This window comes from Clupea harengus, chromosome 23 (assembly GCF_900700415.2).
Source record: "Clupea harengus chromosome 23, Ch_v2.0.2, whole genome shotgun sequence".
NCBI classification, from domain to species: domain Eukaryota; kingdom Metazoa; phylum Chordata; class Actinopteri; order Clupeiformes; family Clupeidae; genus Clupea; species Clupea harengus.
The window spans coordinates 14,659,800-14,672,065 of NC_045174.1; the positions used below are offsets into that span (position 1 = coordinate 14,659,800).

General features: G+C 43.3%; 2 protein-coding genes across 2 annotated transcripts; one reads left to right on the forward strand and one right to left on the reverse strand.

Moving 5' to 3' along the window:
* Positions 1–993: 993 nt before the first annotated feature.
* g6pc1a.1 (glucose-6-phosphatase catalytic subunit 1a, tandem duplicate 1) lies at positions 994–6,126 on the reverse strand. Its single transcript, XM_031561429.2, has 5 exons — positions 4,650–6,126; positions 4,266–4,375; positions 3,617–3,722; positions 3,077–3,192; positions 994–2,067 (listed from the first exon to the last, which is right to left on the reverse strand). The coding sequence occupies exons 1-5, from the start codon at positions 4,865–4,867 to the stop codon at positions 1,556–1,558; spliced, it is 1,062 nt and encodes a 353-aa protein (XP_031417289.1). The 5' UTR covers positions 4,868–6,126; the 3' UTR covers positions 994–1,555.
* Positions 6,127–8,786: 2,660 nt separating this feature from the next.
* On the forward strand, positions 8,787–12,200 carry LOC105891226 (glucose-6-phosphatase catalytic subunit 1). The gene is made up of 5 exons (XM_012817392.3): positions 8,787–9,100; positions 9,508–9,617; positions 10,172–10,283; positions 10,696–10,811; positions 11,165–12,200. The coding sequence occupies exons 1-5, from the start codon at positions 8,871–8,873 to the stop codon at positions 11,665–11,667; spliced, it is 1,071 nt and encodes a 356-aa protein (XP_012672846.1). The 5' UTR covers positions 8,787–8,870; the 3' UTR covers positions 11,668–12,200.
* The last annotated feature ends 66 nt before the right edge of the window (positions 12,201–12,266 follow it).

The window sequence follows — 12,266 nt, forward strand, 5'->3', positions numbered from 1 at the left end:
GGGGCGGCCGCAATGGATCTGCCCCAATCCCATATTACCCTGTCAGTCGTTGGCACAATCAAAACAATTGCCCCCTAGGCAGCTCCGCCCATCCCAAAATATCCCCCCACCCCCCGGCCACTGACGTGGAAGGACGAGGGGGGTGGAAGGGAAGGGGTCAGGCTGGGGGGGGCTGACAACAAGAGCCCAGTTAATATTTAGCTGGTGTCCCCTCTGTACCTTGTCAGAGGGTTAATCAGGGTGTGTGTCCAGACTCAGGGAACATGGTAAACACTTGGCCACCCTGCAGAAAAAGTTCAGCAACAACATGCAAACATTAAAATGAGAACGCAGAAATACAAAATAGAGATGTTATGTGCTGCATGTTATACGACTTGGTCTATAATATATATTCCCCAACACGACCACTGTGTAAGTTTATACATAAAATATTGTTTTTCACAGAATAATTACATCATGCATTCCTGTACTGAAGTGCTCAAGGTTTTATTAGTGCATTAGTTAGTTCTTCAGCAAGGAAATGGAGAAACACAATAACCCCCCCCCCCCCGGCAATGACACATCCCTGTATAAATACAGGCTTCTGCTACTGAAAGGAAGTTTTGGAACATTAATGGCTTAGCATGAATGATCTCGCTGGCAATTTTTAAACTCAGCATTGTTGCACTGGGGGGTGGGGGGGGGTTCAGAGTTCAGTGGCTGACAGGCGACCTCTGCCCTCCTGATGTGCGTAACAGGCACGATGCGAGGGACCGCAAAGAACCAGTGAGGAGATAACGGGAGGAGGTGTGTCAGAGTCTCGAGAGGCAAAACAAGACTTGACAAATGAGTCATAAAAACGAATGGTCACTTCTGGTCCCAGATATCTCAGTACCGCTAAAAACAAGTGCATAAAAGTGTTTTTGTCTCAAAGTCCTTTCACAGCACAGAACAGAACTAGGAGGACATCTGAGATGTCCCAAAAGATTATCTGGTACAAATGTTTCCTCTGAGTCAATGGAAGAGTTTTTTTATTAGCAATATATGTTTCATATAAACACACCAGAAAGTAATGCACGCACACACACAGACAGAATATTACCCACATCACATACAATGGAAGGATTCATTCACACACACCACAAACACACACACACACTCTCACCGTGAATTCCACACACCTCATATGACCATTATGCATATCGTACATGCATAACATAGATCCACTACGCACTGACGTTCATCATATACACACTGACATAAAAACAGCACACACAGCCACGTGGGAATATTTACAGGCCCGAGCTGTTAGTCCAAGGGCACATCCTCCCCCTGTACTCTCTTTCAACTGCATGTGAGCCATGCTATGACAACAGACATCACATTGTACACACAGGATATATTACATGATAGACAATGCCCCTTTTAACTGTCTTATTTGAATCTGGACACCAACTGGACACTCTGTCAAGATGATCTGACATTATATTTGCTGTTTCGTACATAACTCTTCACGGGCCACTCAACAGGAATTATTTCCCACTATTTTTTCTGAGATTACAATCCAGACCTTATCTTAATTAAAGTGTCTTTTTGTCTCCCTTGCTGTTTTTAGAAGCCTTGTCAGGCCAGCCGGCACTAAAGCAGTGGGGATTAAAATGACAGCAGCACTCTTGCAAAATGACAGCAGGTAGTAGAGCTCTTGATTCTTTGACGAGAAGGTGAAATTGTCCAGGAGCCAACATAAGACTAGAGATGTTGCGATACATCCGGCCCTGTAGGTGGTGCCACTGTTCTTCTTGGTCTCGGTGTAGAGGGGCGAGTGCAGGCCCAGACCCAAGCCCAAAAATGTGCCCATGTTGCGCAGGAGGCCGGCGAAGGGCGTGCTGTCCATGTGCACCCAGGCGGGGTTGACACACCGGCGCTGGGCCTTCTCCAGGGTCCACAGCAGGTCCACACCCAGGGCCCTCAGCAGCAGGTAGAAGCCCACGGCGAAGGAGGTGAGGAAGAGTGTGATGCCAAAGTACTTCTTCAGGCTGGCGCTGTAGATCCACTGCACCCTGGAGAAGACCTCAGCAACAATGAGACCTGCCAGAAGAAAGGCAAACGTGAGCGCTATGGTTGGCACCTGCTAGCTTGGCTAAAACAGAACTATGTAGCCACAGGCTCAGGTGTGTTGCTGGGTTGATCATCATCCATACTCCACCAATCAGTGAGTAGTGGGAGTGGTTTAGCTCCTAAATAAGAGGACATCATCACTATGGCTGTTGAAGAGGGGTGTTTGAAGACATGCAGCAAATGGAGCCATATGCTAGTTTCAAGTTTCAAGTCTTTTATTATCAGATGCACAGAACAACACAGAGTCAGACGGGGCACTGAAATTCTTAAGACATGACACCGCACAACAACCTACCATAACATAACATAATATAACATAACATATAAGTACCCTGAACATAAATTACACATACAGTATGATAAACATATGATAAACCTACTAAATATACAAAATAAATATACAATACAATATACTAAACATATAATACACATATAATAACCTATAATAACCTAATAAACCTATACTAACCTATGCTAATGGGGCTTGGAAGGTTTGTTGATACAAACCTGAAAAACAAGCTGCACAGATTCATTGGCTTTTGTTCATATCAAGAAAATCATCTCAGCTTCCTTCTGGCTTTGATTCCCTAAACGTTAGTATGTTACTGGCTAGCTTTGTTGGCATAATCATGATGTGAGCTACTAGCTGATCCGATCATGGTCATATATTTTGTGCTAATGTCCCTAGTCCAGATTTCATTTGATTAAATTAAATTAATTTGATGCAAATGCTCAAGACCACACCGAACACAAAGAATGTCAGATGGGCACTGCTAGCTAAAACCCTACAATGCAGAAAGTAAAGGTGATCAATTCATATTTTAGGTCTACAAAAAGCGCTAAGGTCACCTTAGCTGAAGTTCCCTAAATACTACAAAGCCTTCTTGGCCGCCTGATGTGGGCCTAATCTGGTTCAGATCCTCAACTAAAACTTTTACAATTGAACACTCTCTTCACAAACACAGGGCCCTTATTGTACCTGATATGACTCCACTGACGACCTGGTGAGGGAAGTGTGCTGCCACGTACACCCTGGACACGCACACAAGCAGCTTCACCACAATGAAGAGCACCAGCAGTGCAGCCTGCAAAAGACTACACAGAAAGAGATTTCATTCATTTATATATATATAAATCCATATTACCACATTATATATAAATAATAATAAAACATTTTGAATAAAACATAATTATGAATACATTAATGTTAACAATAAATGAATGGTATATTTTAATGACACCATTGTATGGCTTGAGAAGGTGAAAAGGGGTTAAAAAAGTACACTAAATTGAAATGACAATAAGGCCCTATTGACCCCGAAAATGCCTGTTGTTGCTAGCTGCTGGAGTATTTAGAGTATTTAATCTTGATGGACAAACAAGAAAAGTGTGTTCAAACTGAACTAATCACAGTGTGTACATTCACCCTTTGCAAAACCAATATGCTCTCTCATTGGCTCAACCTGTAAGCTTGCTCAATAAGAAGCTCAGTTGCCAGCGAACCAGATAATAGACTCACCTGTAGAGCAGAGGGGGGGTTTTCCTCTGTGCAGCCATTGACAGAACCGCTGTAATCATCACGTACCACACCCCTGCAGACCCCATGGCATGACCCGAAGGACTTCCTGTGTGAGACAGCCAATAAGAAGTTAGAATAAGCATGAATAGAACACTCAGGTTGTATGCTTGCTATCGATGGCAGAACTGTAATCCCACTTCGTCCATTTTAGTTTTCTAAATACATAACCAACATAAAATAAAATGGATATTAAAAATATTGTGAAAAAAAACGAATTCATTGCTGAGAGGTTGACCCAATCTTGTCTATGTATCATACAACATTTAATCAATCAGCCTTTTACTACAAGTCAGAATGAAAAGGGCAAAGTTTTTTGTCCAAGCGTAATTACTTTTATCAGCCACTGATTTGGGTCAGGAATTTAAGGGACTACTCTGGGAAGCCCCAAAGACACGAGTGTTATCAAGTAACTATTGTTTGCCAGCTCATTTGTGGCACCGAAGATGCAAAGTTAAACAATATCAAGATAAAGATTAGCTCTGTCATTCGTAGTGAGCGTGATCAAGGAGCAAGGGTTTGATCAAAGGTCGGGCTCACTAAGCAGGCATGTATCTGTGGTAGGTTCTTGCGCTAGAACTAGGCTTGGTACCTGGTCCTGTTTCGCACGTGATGGGGAACTGCTCTAGAGATGGCCTCTCTTCTGCACCATAGAATTTGGTGTCATGGACCCACCAGTAGGGCCTTTCACCAAAGAGAACCCTGAAGATGGAAAGAGCAATAAACAGTAAAAGTTGCATATAATATATAATTTGATATGTTGCATAATTGCATGTATTTCGAAAACAACTTAATTCTACGTAACAAATGCTCTTGTTAATAACTGCAATTTGTATTTTTTTACTTGTATACAGTTACACAAGCATGGTAGGGGAAGTACATTGTGGTTCTCTTTTCATTCCTGCCATTTTGAGTGTGCAGTAGCTTGCATTACATAATGTTTTTTAGTCAGACATATTCCTCTGCTGCAACTTACCACTTGAGGACAAGGTTGAGCCAGTCCCCAATGACAGCAACCCAGATGAGCTTGATGCCCACCCTCTTGTTCAGGTGGAACCAGACAGGGAAGAAGACGAAGAATGCCGTGTGCAGGTCAGCCACTGAGGAGGCCAGTTGGAACCAGCTCTCGTACGGCTTGTACGTCGTTTGGAGGTGAACTGCAAGGCTCACCCCCCAGCTGTGAAGAAGATCCATGGCAAGAGGCACCCAGGGGAGTTTTGTTGCCGGAAAACACCCCAGAAATGGTGGTCTTGTTGTGGGCTTTGACTGCTGCTGAGATTGGGTGAAGATGGGACTCTGGAGCCAACCAGCAGTACTTCACCTTTCACAAGTCTCACACCTCTGTGCATTCCCCCCTCAGGACTTTATTCATACCAGATCATTCAGGTACCCCCCCCACACTTGAGTGTGTTGACCTTTGACCCCTGGGTTGGGGGCCAGAACTGATAAAGTCAGGAGGTGGTGTAGAGATTGGCTGACCAGCCTCAATGTGACGTCAGTTTGAGGGGAGAGATCAAAGATTATTTTCTAGACCCGGAGGCCATGTTTATTCATGTGCTTCTTGCACAGGTAGGACCTTTTTCACCTCTAATAATTTAGTTTAATTACACACTTACCTTTAAGAGTGTAAGCCCTATCCTTTGAAATCCTGTCCTCTCAGACTTGTTACACTTCTTGATTAGAAGATCTGGATAAGGCTTTAATTTGACATCCAATACATCAAAATACATGTAGCAAGACTTGATGGAGTACTTTATTGATTCCCAAGGGGAAAATGCAGTGTTGTAGCAGTAGTTAACACAAGTCAAAAAAATACACAAACATTACACAAGGCACATATTGAGGTAGGTATAAAACACAACATTTGTGTCTGAGAATTGTATTCTGAGAATCTTCAACACCAGTTCTCAGCCAACGACTCTGCCTCTGTCTGGAAAGGGCTGATTACCAATTGTAAGCCTAGAGCCCCCCACTCGACTAACGACTCACGCCTGGCCAACAACTTGAATGAGTTTTACTGTCGCTTTGATGGACAATGGGACAGTCCTGACACCATCCCCCGTGACACCACCCTCCAGCCCCAGCCCATCAACTGCACCTACCCCACCACAGCAAAGGCCTGCGCCTTCTCACAACTGCCCACCTCAGAGCCCCCTCCCTCCTCCCCCTCCACAGTGACGACTCTCTCCATCCTGGAGAGGGACGTCAACAGTCTATTCAAGAGACAGAAACCCTGCAAAGCAGCCGGGCCAGACTCTGTCTCTCCATCAATCCTGAAGCACTGTGCTGATCAGCTGTCTCCGGTGTTCACAGACATTTTTAACACCTTACTGGAGACAGACCACGTACCAGCCTGTCCCCAAAAAAACTAAGATCACTAGACTCAATGATTACAGACCCGTCGCCCTGACCTCTGTGGTTATGAAGGCATTTGAGCGCCTTGTGCTGCTTCACCTCAAAGCCACCACTGACCCTCTACTGGATCCCCTGCAGTTTGCCTAAAGAGCCAACAGGTCCACCCACCCCCATCACCCTGAGTCGACACTGCAGAGTCCTTCCGCTTCCTGGGCACCATCATCTCCCAGGACCTCAAGTGGGAGCTGACAATCAGCTCCCTCACCAAAAGAGCTCAACAGAGGATGTACTTCCTGCGGCAGCTGAAGAAGTTCAACCTGCCAAAGACAATGATGGTGCACTTCTACACCTGCATCATCCTCACAGTCCATCCTCACCTCCTGCATCACCATCTGGTACTCTGCTGCCACTGCCAATGACAAAGGCAGACTGCAGCGTATCATCCGTTCTGCTGAGAAGGTGATTGGCTGCAATCTGCCATCTCTACAGGACCTGTTCGCCTCTAGGACCCTGAGGCGGGCAGGTAAGATTGTGGCCAATCCTTCCCACCCGGGTCACAAACTCTTCGCGGTCCTTGCCTCCGGCAGGAGGCTACGGTCCATCAGGACCAAAACCTCACGCCACAAAACCATCTTGATCCCGGCTGCAGTTAGCCTTATTAACAAGGCCCGGGACCCCCACCTGACTTGGACTCTTATCCCGCCCCCACACCTCAAGTCTGTGTTATGTTAACACACACTACATTGCACATTCACTTTTGCACTCCTGCCCTGCATTTTGCATTTTACTTTTCTAATTTACTATTTTATATAAATTTTTTTATATATATTGTATCCTGCATATATTGTGTTTTTATCTTTTCTCATGTGTAGTACTTAGTGTGTTTTTATGTTTTATGTTATGTGTAGTACTTATTGTGTTTGTATGTTTTATGTTCACTGTATGCACCTATACACCAGAGCAAATTCCAGGTAGGTGTAAGCCTACTTGGCAATAAATACTATTCTGAGTCTGATTCTGATTTAAAATATATTTAAGACTTCCTAAGCACCCCAAGTGTATTTCATGTACAATTCAAGAGGCTGCTGACATAAAGGACGTGCAACGATTTGATCACTATATTTCTAACGGTGGCTGAAAAGAGTGAATCCATTGCTTTTGCAGTTTTTCAGATCAGACAGCACACAATTATTGAGAGAGGACAAAACAACTAGCCTATCAAACAACGTGAGACTAAATGCCTGGACTAGCAGACAACAGCACAGATATATGTATTTCAAACACAGACAATATGCCAATAGGACCATATGTAGTACATTGAGTATATTGCTAAGCAATCTTGAAAGGCCATCTTCCTTTGTGGCTTTATGGATGTTTATCTTTTGCATCTCCTGAATAAGGCGTAGAACACATAATGATTGATTCAGTTATGTAACTACAGTACATACATGCAGTGCACGTGTAATTATGCCTGAAATTTCAGAAAAGGGGTTACGTAACGTATTGTCTGGTGGAACAGGCCTAATGAAGATAGCTTACTGTTAGCCTACTGTTATCTGCTTGCTTTGATGTGGGTTTACGGGTCAAACTGATTTGATGTACAATTAAATCTCACATCATGTTGCATGTGAACACAGATGATATTTTTGGTTGTCTATAAAATATTTTGGACAACGTGTGATTAAACCAATTTCATTTACAAAAATTCTGATTTGTGAAGACACCACCTGCATTATTCCACCATGACATTTGCACAATTGTTGTTTAAACTGTACAAGGCAACCGATCATTGGCGTCCTCTGACCATTCATTGATAGCCTTCACATAGCCTCAGTGGGCGGTAAGTACAATTATTTATCACCTAGAAGTTGCTGATACAATTGAATGACAGATAAAGTAGGCAATTGTTTGTGCTTGTAGTTTTGGATTAATACTACAAATGACAACAATACTACAAATCTATTTTATTAATTTTTCTTTTTTTTGGGATATGGTCCTGTCAACTTGTTCTGACATCTCCTAGACCTTCACAGCTCCTGTTTTGCAAAACAAAAAAATTACTGATGTTTGACTATGAATATGAAACAAACATTATCGGGCATGCACAGCATAAATGTGCAACTGTTTTACAGTTTCGTTAATATGTTATTGTTATGTTTCCTAATTTCAGCTAGGTCACATATCTGCATAATGTGTTCAAAGGATGCTAAAATATATATATATAAAGTAATATCATATTTCTGTGTATATTTGTAGCAGGGTAGGCCCACTCAATCATTCGTTATGCTCAAAATGATCTATGTAATCAGAGTGGTTACAATCAATGATATGATATTCCATTTAAGTTCTATTTACTCTATTTCATTCCATTCAAATTCTATTTACTGTACTTTCATCACATTCAAGTTATATTTACCTGAATAAAGATCAGATCTGGCAGTCCAACTCATGTTTTTTTGTTGTTAGAAGAAGAAAAAGGTGCATTGGGTATAAAAATGGGTCAAGTTTGCTGAAATGGCCTCTAAGATCTCCTCCTGTGGCTTACGTCAAGTTAAAACGATGACAAATTAACACCGGCGCTTCTATATCAGTTCCCTCATGAACTTGTTTGTGTAGTCTCACTCACCCCGCCCCCCAACACACACACACACACACACACCTCAAGTGTTTTTTTTTATTGCATGTGCAGGGTCCAAAGACCATTAGCAACATGCGTTCAGGTAGTGGTCCTCGGCTATAAAAACAAGTCATAGGTGGATTCGGGATACCAGTGTTCTATCCCTCAAGGAAGCAACAAGATAACTTTTTTCCCCTCCCCTGGCAGCAGAGTGTGGAAACCGTCATGACGACCCTCGTGGATGCCATGCATGGCTATGGGGTGCACACCACCGAGTACCTGCAGACCAACTACAAGGACGCCCAGGGATTGTTCCTGTGGGTGTCCTTCGCCGTGGACCTGAGGAACACCTTCTTCGTCTTCTTCCCTCTCTGGTTCCACCTCAGAGAGTCCGTCGGCATCAAACTCATCTGGGTAGCTGTCATCGGAGATTGGCTTAACTTGGTCTTCAAATGGTGAGGGCAACTAAAAACCGCGAGTAACCGCTTAATTACTGTAATATTTTAGTTGTGTTAACATTCCAATAATATTTTCTCTAGAAAATATATTTTAAAATGCATATTTCTACAATTTTTTTAGCATATTTTCATGAATTTTAATCCATTTTAAATTATGGTTGTATTTAGTTATTTACATATATATTTTTCTACTTATTGTGCTATTATTTGTAAAGAATTATATTACTAATCCAAGAAATTTAGATTTTAGTTACAATGCATTGGTCCTCTGCATTAATCTTAAAGCTGTCCTTCTCTATTTAAAGCGTTAATCTTAAAGCCTTGCTCCTCTGTCTGTTTTTTTCTTATCACTGCTGGAATATGTGCTGTTTGTACCTGACTTGTTTGTCTTTCTCTGCCTGTAGGATTCTGTTTGGAGAGCGGCCGTACTGGTGGGTGCATGAGACGAGCTACTTCAGCGCCGACACAAAGCCACACATCGAGCAGTACCCCATGACCTGTGAGACCGGCCCAGGTGTGTGCCCGCAGTAGTCTCCTGTCTCTCTCTCTCTTTCTCTCTCTCTCTCTCATTCGAATTCTCTCTCTCTCTCTCTCTCATTCTCATTCTCTCTCATTCTATCTTTCTCTATGTCTCTGTTCTGTCTGTCTGTATCTCTCTCTCCAATTGTGTCTATCTCTCTATGTCTCTGCCTATCTCTCTATCTGTGCCTTTCTCTCTATTTCTGTCTCTCTGCTCTGAAATGTTCCTTGCATGCTCTCCATTTCAACAGTTTGAGTGTGAAAAGCAAACACACAGCTATGGACTGTTTCTGCACAGTTCAGCACTCTTTGACCTAACTTTAGCATCTTTTACGTGATAGTCATTTGAACTGAAAAATATCCCTGACGTTCTCCAAAGAATGATTGTTAGTTTGTTTTGGCAGTGTGTTCACCTTTATCTTGACCATTACCGTGGCAACCATTACTTTTCTGTCACGTCTGAGCACAGGACATTAGTAAGTCTTTAGTCACCTGGACAGCACTGTCTGAAGGATGTGTTTATACTAACAATGGATGTGCTCCCCACAGGAAGTCCATCAGGTCATGCCATGGGAGCAGCTGGAGTCTACTACGCCATGGTCACCTCTATCCTCGCCTTCATGCTCAACAAGAAGAGGAAGAGATCATCCACCAAGGGCATGTGAGTCTACCGCAGTCTTTTAGCGTAATTAGTCCCTCAGATCTTTTGCTGAAAATGAAACGTGTGAAACATATACATTTGATCTTAGAGATCTGAACCACCAACTGGGCAACAAGATATACTAACTGCTCAACAAAACCAATCCAAACTGATCTAATAACATTTAAAAATATATATATATGGGTGCGAAGAGGGCTTGTCAACATCTCAAAAAGGACATCATCGGGGTCGGTCAGCCATAGCGCAGCGTTAGCACATCACACCATCTAGTGCCCACACGGGTTGCGTCCGGCCTGAAGCCCAATTTCCACTTGCCTCCTGTTTACTCTCCACTGCTCTATTGATAAAAAGGCTAGCAAAGTTACCCCCATGGTTCACAGTCGCTCACTCTCCCCTGCTCTGTGATCTGTAGGTACCTGCGTGGGGCGCTGTGGACCTTCTTCTGGGCCGTGCAGGTGTGCGTGTGCCTCTCCAGGGTCTTCATCGCCGCTCACTTCCCTCACCAAGTCGTGGCTGGAGTCTTCACAGGTGAGCCACAGCACTGAAAATGAACTATTAGTATTCAGAAATATCAGCGGCAACACTGAGACTATATGCGTGTCCCTTTAGGGAAGTTAAATGTCAGTTTTTATTTGAGACGAGCAACAAACATGAACACGTTAAATGAACGCCATATTCAGTCAGTCCTACTCTTAGTTTTAGAAATCCACCATATATATTGTATGAAATGCTTGATATGACCTTGCCGTGACTGTAACATAGCAGTAGAATCTACATGAAGTAGAGTAGAACATAAAGTAACATCCAGAAAGAATCTAAAGAGAATTCTACATAAAATAGAATGTGACAGTAGAACTGACCGTACATTCCGTCACTCGTAGGCATTGCTGTGGCTGAGGCCTTTAACCGCGTGCAGTGGATCTACAGCGCCAGCCTGAAGAAGTACTTTGGCATCACACTTTTCCTCACCTCCTTCGCCGTGGGCTTCTACCTGCTGCTGAGGGCCCTGGGTGTGGACCTGCTGTGGACCCTGGAAAAGGCCCAGCACTGGTGTGTCAACCCTGCCTGGGTGCACATGGACAGCACGCCCTTCGCCGGCCTCATGCGCAACATGGGCACCTTTTTCGGCCTGGGTCTGGGCCTGCACTCGCCCCTCTACACCGAGGCCAAGAAGAACAGTGGCACCACCTACAGGGCCGGATGTATCATTGCATCCCTGCTCCTGCTGCATCTGTTTGACTCCATCAAGCCCCCAACCCACACAGCCGCCCTCTACTACCTGCTCTCCTTCTGCAAGAGCGCCACCGTTCCCCTGGCAACCGTCAGCATCATCCCTTACTGTGTCTCGGGGCTGATGAGCATGCAGAGCAAGAAGCAGCTCTAAGCTCTATGGGAAACCATGGCAACAAGGGACTGCTCCAGATCACATTGTCAAGGCAGTGTTCACCGGTGCTTCACATTTACATTTACATTTAGCAGACGCTTTTATCCAAAGCAACGTACAAGGGACAGAATACTTCACATTCCATATACATCATATCCAGAACGTTAAACAAAACAGCTATATATATTAAGAAATATGTATTTATTAAACAACTTTTTTCTCTAAACATACAGTGACTGTTAAGGATAATGGCTGAGGGCATTAAGATAGCTCTTGCTAAAGAATGTACTGTTGAAGCCAAAGCAGGCTATTGAAGGACTATTTTAAGTCCAGTAGATGATTTCACGTAATTAGATTACATGTGTTCATTTTAGTGTTTTATTGTACAATGATGGGTTTGGCATCTAAGCCCAACATTTTAAATGTAAAAGATCAATATGGAAGGTTAATATTTTTTGTAAATGCTGTTTCTGTAAAATTATATTTTTGAAATCCCTTCAGGCTATTTGTAATAAAATATTTTTAAATACTAATACTGTGCACCATGCTCTGGTTTATAGGTACCTCTCTCTCTCACACACACACACACACACACACAC

What these genes read in the sequence shown, in the direction of transcription:
- g6pc1a.1 (XM_031561429.2), bottom strand. Translation starts at nt 4,867, where the DNA reads ATGGATCTTCTTCACAGCTGGGGGGTGAGCCTTGCAGTTCACCTCCAA. An exon ending in CACGTGCGAAACAGGACCAG is followed by an intron (nt 3,723 to 4,265) that starts GTACCAAGCCTA and finishes TGTCTCACACAG; the next exon opens with GAAGTCCTTCGGGTCATGCC. An exon ending in CGTCAGTGGAGTCATATCAG is followed by an intron (nt 2,068 to 3,076) that starts GTACAATAAGGG and finishes TTCTTCTGGCAG; the next exon opens with GTCTCATTGTTGCTGAGGTC.
- LOC105891226 (XM_012817392.3), top strand. Translation starts at nt 8,871, where the DNA reads ATGACGACCCTCGTGGATGCCATGCATGGCTATGGGGTGCACACCACC. An exon ending in GACCTGTGAGACCGGCCCAG is followed by an intron (nt 9,618 to 10,171) that starts GTGTGTGCCCGC and finishes TGCTCCCCACAG; the next exon opens with GAAGTCCATCAGGTCATGCC. An exon ending in AGATCATCCACCAAGGGCAT is followed by an intron (nt 10,284 to 10,695) that starts GTGAGTCTACCG and finishes TGTGATCTGTAG; the next exon opens with GTACCTGCGTGGGGCGCTGT.